This window comes from Etheostoma cragini, chromosome 18 (genome assembly GCF_013103735.1).
Source record: "Etheostoma cragini isolate CJK2018 chromosome 18, CSU_Ecrag_1.0, whole genome shotgun sequence".
NCBI lineage: Eukaryota > Metazoa > Chordata > Actinopteri > Perciformes > Percidae > Etheostoma > Etheostoma cragini.
Window position 1 is genome coordinate 4,019,862 of NC_048424.1, and position 7,774 is coordinate 4,027,635.

At 42.2% G+C, this 7,774-nt stretch overlaps 1 protein-coding gene across 4 annotated transcripts in view; it reads left to right on the top strand.

The window, feature by feature from the left end:
- The window catches only part of vta1 (vesicle (multivesicular body) trafficking 1), a 66,320-nt gene that overhangs the window by 42,457 nt on the left and 16,089 nt on the right, over positions 1–7,774 (top strand). For 2 of the 4 annotated variants that reach the window (XR_004660367.1, XR_004660366.1), the window contains exon 8: positions 1,842–2,123. Coding sequence is in view for 2 of the 4 variants with exons in the window: in XM_034899875.1 (XP_034755766.1) it covers positions 1,842–1,987 (146 nt within the window). In the remaining 2 variants the exon portion in view is untranslated. Of the gene's footprint in view, positions 1–1,841; positions 4,139–7,774 lie in introns of those variants that run through there. The other 2 variants (XM_034899875.1, XM_034899876.1) reach the window with 1 other exon arrangement.

Genomic DNA, 7,774 nt, shown 5'->3' on the forward strand with positions numbered 1-7,774 from the left:
ATGTAGAGACAACATTAGAGAGTAGTATGTAGAGACAACAGTAGAGAGTAGTATGTAGAGACAACAGTAGAGAGTAGTTTCTAGAGAGACAACTTATCAGAATCAAGCATTGAATTGTTCTAGAGAGAATCCCAATAATTCTAAGAATTGATCATTTTTCCCAATCCAAACCGTTTAACATCCGTCCCGTTGGGTCATTATTGGCTGAACAGTTTCTAGAAACAAGCAGTAAAAGTAATCCTCAAAAGAGCTGGGTGATGGGGAGAAAATCAGATATCACGATATTCTGGACCAAATACCTTGATATTGATATTGCGGCGATATTCTAGGGTTGACAGTTGGTGCTTTACAAAATATCTTCACACATAGACTTTATAGAAATAATCCTCAGTAATGTTGACATAATGTCTAAATGGGGAAAAGGCAAATAATAGAATAGCTAGAACAGGCTGGTAAGTTCAGAAAGGTACATCACTTTACTGTAATGCAGCCTTTAAAACCAGGACGATATAGTCTTATATCAAAATAACAATATATTGTGTTTTTATTTCACGCTGCAGTGCAGCAGAGATCTGCAGCTGCATAAACCTGAGTGTTTGACACGGAGAGGGTGTTTCAGAGCAAAGAGTGGAGGGATGTGGGGCTGCCTGGGCATTGTTCCAGTTGGGGGGGGGGGGGGGGGGGGGGGGGGTTGGTACGGTATAAAATCTATAGGGTTACACCCACGAAAAGATGGAGTTCGTCCAGAGACTGGGATGGGCGGAGGTCTGATTGTAATAAGCTGCAGTAACACAGAGCAACAGGCTTCACTTATTGACAGAAGGTTATTTGTGGACGTTACAGAGAGATAACTCTGTTTACACGGAGCTCTTCACTTAATCACGAAACAGAAGTCTGGCCTGTCCCGTAGCAGTGTGCAGGGGCGGAGCCACACGTTGGAAACCTTCAGGGCTCAGTCCAAAGGCAGGGCCCGTGGGGGTCCGGGGTTATGCTCCATCTACCCACTACATAGACTATTTTTTAAACCATTTATTAACGGAATGCCTAAAAAATTTGTAGATTATTTGGCAAAAACGTGATAGCTGTGAAGTCCTTGTCTTTTTGAGGCTATTTGCGATGTATGACGCATTTTAAATGTTTGTTGCTTTTTTCGACTGTATCTTCACACACACACACACACACACACACACACACACACACAGAGGGAGAGAGAAAGATATGAGCTCACAGGGAGGATCTGTCTCCGAGGGTTCGAGGACAGCCGTCTGTCTTTATTAACTCTAAATACTGCTGTAATGAGAGGAAATCAAATGGAAGACACACACACACACACACACACACACACACACACACACAATTCTGGGCCTTCTAGAAAGTAATTCTCATCCACAATTATTCATTCTTGCAACTTTTTGGGCCCTGGTTACTCAGCCCTCTTTACACCCCCAGTCTGACACCCCTACACACACACACACACACACACACACACACACACACAAAGACAGACACACACAAAGACAGGCAGACAGACGCAAGAGCACACACATGCTTTCACGCACGGACACACAGACACACACGCATATACACACACACATACACGGACACGCACACACACACAGGTTCTGATTGGCTCACTGACGCTCAGGATATTTAATCGTTTTTAAGTATTCGATACTTTAGTGGCAATTCAGTCCGTTTCTAAAAAGTATTGAATCCGCTACCCGGCTCTACGCCGACGCATGCTGTCTTCCTGCTGTTTCCCCCTCTTTCTTTCTTTCTTTCTTCCACTGCCCCCTTTTTTTAACTTTAAGTAACTTTAACTCTTTCTCTCCTTCCTTCAGGCGGAGTCCATCTCACCCCGGAGGACTTCACAAAGGCTCAAAAGTTGTGCAAGTACGCCGGCAGCGCCCTGCAGTACGAGGACGTTGGCACGGCCGTGGAGAACCTCCAGAAAGCCCTGAGGCTCCTCACCACCGGCAAAGAATGAAGCCTTTGTCCTCTCATCTGATCCCTCCATCCCTCCTTCCCTCCTTCCTTCCTTCCATCTCGCTTCTTTTCTCCACAGCAGTGCCACTCTATCTGTCACTGATCTGGCCCACGGCGAGCTGAAGATGCAGGCACACGTACGCACACACAAACTGACATAGACAGACACACACACGGGCATGCACACACACACACACACACACACACACACACACACACAGCGAACAGAGCCTCGGCGTCAGAAGAGGACATGATGGAAATCAGTCGGCAACAATGGCCGCCTGTGTATCGACAACAACTGACTGCACAACACCCAGGCTCTTTGAGTGATTATTATTAATAATCGCAGCTTCATTATGAACGACCAAGCGCCTAAAGGGGAAAGATACTTTCTGGTGAGCACAGGAAACCAATCTGAGTACCAGTCAGGTATTCATCCTCCTGAAAACCAAATGCTCCTGAACGTGTCACCAACACACATGAAGACAATAAGGCAACTGTTATTTCACGCTCTGAACGGGAAATATTGTGTATCCAGGCTTTGATTTGTAGAGATTTCCATAATACATTATAAAATCTGTATTAAAGGACAATTCCGGTCCATTTTAGGTCTATTGTTTGTACATTAGGAGTGCTGTCAGTAGCAAGAAACACTAAAACAATCAGTGCTGTCTACACCCAGCTATCCTCGTGCTAGAGGGAACACAGTGAATCGGACTGCTGTAGAGGTGACAGAAATGCCTAAAAGTTGTGCTAGTTTAGTTCCTGTGTTGATACTGCTAGGAGTGCTTCGGGACCGTCTACAAACTACAACACAGGAAAGAGAAACATACTAGTAAGTGCTGTAGTACAACCAGCAGGAGACACGTTATAATTGAGGTAAGTTTGGAGACACTACCTTATTTTGTCATTAAATTAAATGATAGCATGCATATTTTAGTTTCATCTCCTTTTTGTGTTGTAGTTTTTAGACAGTCCCTAAGCTCTTTAACTGCCTCTCAACACAGGCACTAAAATGCTGAATTAGCACAACTTTCATGCACTTCTGCCTCATCTACAGCAGTCAGATTCACTGTGTTCACTCAGAAGGAATCACTGCACACGAGGGACACTTTTAATGACTTTTTGAACATGTTTAGAGGCTAAAAACATATTTAAAACCTGCCCTATTTAAGCCTGTTGGCTGCTTACTCTAGCAGGAGGATAACATGGTGTAGACAGCACCGGTTGGTTTAGTTTTTCTATCTACTGACAGAACTCCACATTAACAAACAACAGATCTAAAATCAACCGGAATTCCCCTTTAAGTGGCAGCAGGGCGGGCAACCGTAGTACTCCATTTGCATCCTTAAATGAAATCTGCCATGCAAGAAGTCTGCGTGCTTTTCTCCCTGATCATAAATAATTTTGCTTGAACCTTTACTAGTTCGCAGCAGCCTTATTGAATGTTACCTCATTATTTTGAGTTCTAAGTAGTAGTAACTGTTTCGAGATTTGACGTTCACACTGTCCATCCTGCACGCCTTTGTTTTCAAGCAGAGTGTGAAATATTAAGATGTTTGCAGGACTTTGTTAGCATCATTTCTGCTAGCTTTAGATTGGTTTCTCGTGCGCACCAGGAAAGATTTTTGTGTGTACAAGAAAGTATCTGATATGTACTAGAGAGTATCTGTAAAAGAGGATTTCGGAGGCCAAACCGCCCAAATGTCTTTCCGGCAAACAGACCCATCAGTAAAACACTGACTTGGATTGTTCTGGATGATTAAAACCCGACGCTTTGCTTCATTCATCACCGGCTCCTAACTTCACAACGTAATACATGACAAAGTTAGTTGGTGTTATTTCACCGGCGGTTGGTGAGTGTGCGGGCATCAGTTTAAATCCCTGCTCATACCGTATGTACGGTGTGTTTAGAGTGCATGGAGAAATCACCATGCACTCCCTCTCAGATTATTATTCTAAGTGTCTGACAGCATTATGGAAAGGATTTCTAAAGAGGTCAACCTTTCTGTTAAAAAGATCCTTTTTTTTTTTTTTAATAAAAACATCCGGCAAATTGCGTTCGCTAAACCCACCAGACTCCATCTTAATCAACAGGAATTTTAACATCGTAAACTACACTTTATTCAAAGTCAATAGAAACAGAATAAAACTGTGAAAAACCATTTTTTCACCTCCAACCTTCACAACTCTAGTTTTGGTTGAAATAAAGACATAGTTTACCATCTTACATGTGTAAATATGTTGTCTCTATGCGCTGCAGGTAATGCTTTTTTAAATGGAGTCTGGTGGGTTTGCTGAGCTGTTAAACATAAAGGTCTCAACGAGGTTTAAAGGTCTATCTCTGTAGGGATCCTTTCTAAAATGTTGTCAGACCCTTAGAATAATAATCTGAGTCTGTATGGTTACATTACAGCCCAGTCTGCGCCTGCTGGTTACAGAGTTCTCGCTCAATGCTGGACCAGCTTCAAAGATTGTTGTACCCATCAGTCACTTAGACACAAACACGTGGGAACATGCTGTACATAAAAACACAAAAACTAGCCTTCCCTTCCGGTTTTTATGCTAAGCTAAGCTCACTGTGATCGTGCAGATATGAGTTTAACATCTACGTTCTCACCAGACCGAGAATAAGTCAGTTTCTGAAGAGCGTGTGACGCGTTCCTGACGGCTGAAACGCTTGGTAACGAGCTAGGATGCCAAGCAAGCGACACGCTTTCTAACGGGAAAGATTAAATGGTTTATATATTGGTCAGAGAGACTTTTAGTTTCTGAGAGACAGGCCACTTCATCTGAAATAACTTCAAAGAAAAAACTGATCCCAGAAAACGTTTTCATGTCTTCGACGTCTTATCTGAGTTTGAGATAAGTTTGAGATAACAGACTGAGGGATTTAAACTTCACATTGAATGAAATTGCTGTTTTTGTTTCTTGGAGGTTTTCTTCTTGCACTGAAATACTTTCTTTGTGTTGACGTCCAACCCGTTCACACTCCGAACTTGCAAAATACGGACGATTGTGCGGCGTCACATATATATGTACCCCACTTTAAAAAGGCCTATCTCTGAAGGGTTAAGACACTCAACATGTATTATTTTTAGTAAGTTTAACGGTTATTCACCAAGTAGTGTGCCTACTACTATTTAAATTTCTTGCAGAATTTGCTAGGATGGTGTGGGGTATAGGAGGGGGGGGGGGGCAACTTCCACCCAGGAGACCAGGGATTTTACAAGCCCAGCCAAAATAGTCCGGCCCCAGCGCGTTATATGACGCTGAAGGAGACTTTTAGCGTCAGTAACAACAACAAAGGCGCCTGACCAGCGTCTGTATTTGGCGAGATGGGAGTGAGGATGTGTGTTGACGTCACTTTCTCTTTTTTTTTTTTGTATATGTTGGTTATTTCAGAGCGCGGGCAGACGTCTTTTCTTTTTGTTTATGGTCGATATTTAACATTTGACTTTGTTGGGACTTGAAAGGTTTTAACCACAGCGATTTAATTTGAATAAATTGTTTGAAATGATGAAATATTCGACTTGTCTGTGTTCCCTGAACTTGGTATCTGTGTGTAAGATATGAAGAAGAATTTACACACAAACGCACAAAGACAAACACACACAGACAAACACAGACAAACAAACACAGACAAATGCACAGATACATACATACAGACAGACAGACAGACAGACAGGCACACAAACAGACACACACACACACAAACGTGCACACACACAGACACCTAACCCTTCCCCCTGTTACCCTGCCATGCAATCACAAGGAGATGCAGCCTCTCGACAGACACGCCAATCATCACGCAGAAGCCCGGCGTCCAGACCCCCCCACTCCTCCACTGACCCCCAGAGACGCTGGGTGGCCGTGGGCGGGACATAATCGCAGCATTTATCCAATGATCGTCTACTTTCAGAGCACTGAAAGAAACCGTGGAAAGCTGCCCCGTTGAAGTCTATGGTGAGCTGATTCTGAATGAACTCATCTTCACGATCAACTTGTTTTAACTCATACTGACCATTACTTTTTTTGACATTTTAGGGAAAGTCGAGCATCCCTCGCAGTCTTAAAGAAATCGCCTCTGACTGAAATCAATCGTAGATGTCATTCTTCATTGGGATGCAAACCTATTTTGGACAACTAAAAACTAAAACAACTGAATCAAGTTTTTTCTTTAGGGAGACAAAATCTATTAATAAAGTCATTTAACTCAAATTCTTCCCCCAGTAAAAAACTGGTCTTTTTTGCAATTTTTTTTTTCCTTTTCTTAAGGTTTTTGTTGTGTTTCTATGTTTTCGCTGAGTTTTTGTTATTGCCTCTTTTTTTTTTTTTTTATCGGACAATTTTCTCGATGTTTTTGTTGCCTTTTTCCAATATTTTTTGTTTTTAGTTTTTTGTTGTTAATTTTTCCAAGGTTTTTTTGGGACAAATTTGTTGACCATTTTTGTCCTTTTTGAGATTTTTTTTTTTATTTAAACATTAATTTTTTTTATTTAAACATTAAATGAATGTGTAAGTTTTTTCAATCCATTTTGGCAATTTTGTTGCCTTTTTTCCACTTGTGTGTGTTTTTTCATAGTTTTCCTACAAGCAAATATGTTTTGTCAAGTTTTTTACTTTTCTCATCATTTTTGTCGCCTTTTTCTCAGTGATTATTTTTTGGTGATCACTTTTTCAAGTTTTTTTTTCCTTTCTCAATCTATGCAGAATGTACCAGGACCCCTCTAGATGGTTGGAGATCTCCCCCCCCTCCCCCCTCCCCCCTCCCAATGTTGAACCCAAAGTCCTGCCCATGAGTAAAAGATGTCCTTCTCACAGCGATCCTTAACGTTGGTTCTGCGTGGCGGCGGGCCCCACGAAGGCGGCATGTGTTTCCACTTTACTCCGTAATGAAGTGTTCTGCGACTGGAGGAAACAGGAAGTTACAAACATTAAGTTCAAAGGTCTCACCTTAAAGCTCATAAACTACGTCTTTACGTCCTCACACCGTCCCTCTCTGCACCACACAGGGACATTACGTCATCTTTGGAGTTATGAACAGACACGTTTGTTTGTTTGTTTTAAAGTGAGCAGCCAACACCAAGACACCAAGAACAACAGATCTCCAACACGACAAAGGACAACAGAAGGACAGGTGAACAGGTACAAGCTAAATTAATAAGTCTTCATTTAAAAATGTTCACAAAGCTGCCGATTGTTTTATCTGAAACCTGTCTGTCTCTCTCTCTCTCTGTCTCTGTCCATCTGTCTGTCTCTGTCTGTCTGTCTCTACCTATCTCTCTTTGTCTGTCTGTCTGTCTCTCTCTCTGTCTGTCTCTCTCTGTCTGTCTCTTTCTCTCTGTCTGTCTCTTTCTGTCTGTCTGTCTCTCTTTGTCTTTCTCAGTCTCTCTCTGTCTGTCTGTTTCTCCCTTTCTCTCTTTGTCTCTCTCTGTCTGTCTCTCTCTGTCTGTCTGTCTTGCTGTCTGTCTCTCTTTGTCTCTCTCTGTCTGTCCTCCACATTCCTGGAGCATCTGTCTTTTCCATCATCTGCTTTTCAAAATAAAAGTCTGTTTCTGTCTAACTGGGTGTGTTTTCTCCCCATTGGCTTTTATTAATAGAAAAAAAACAATAAATCAGGACAAGTTATTTTACATCTTCAGCTTTTTTGCTCAGATTCCAGCGCTAAAGTCGTAAAACTGCTTTTATTTTGTGCGAGTTTTGTGCTCCCCCCCTCCTCCTTCTCTCTCCCCCTCTCTCTCTTTCTCTCTCTCTCTCTCTCTCTCTCTCTTACTCTCTCCCCTTT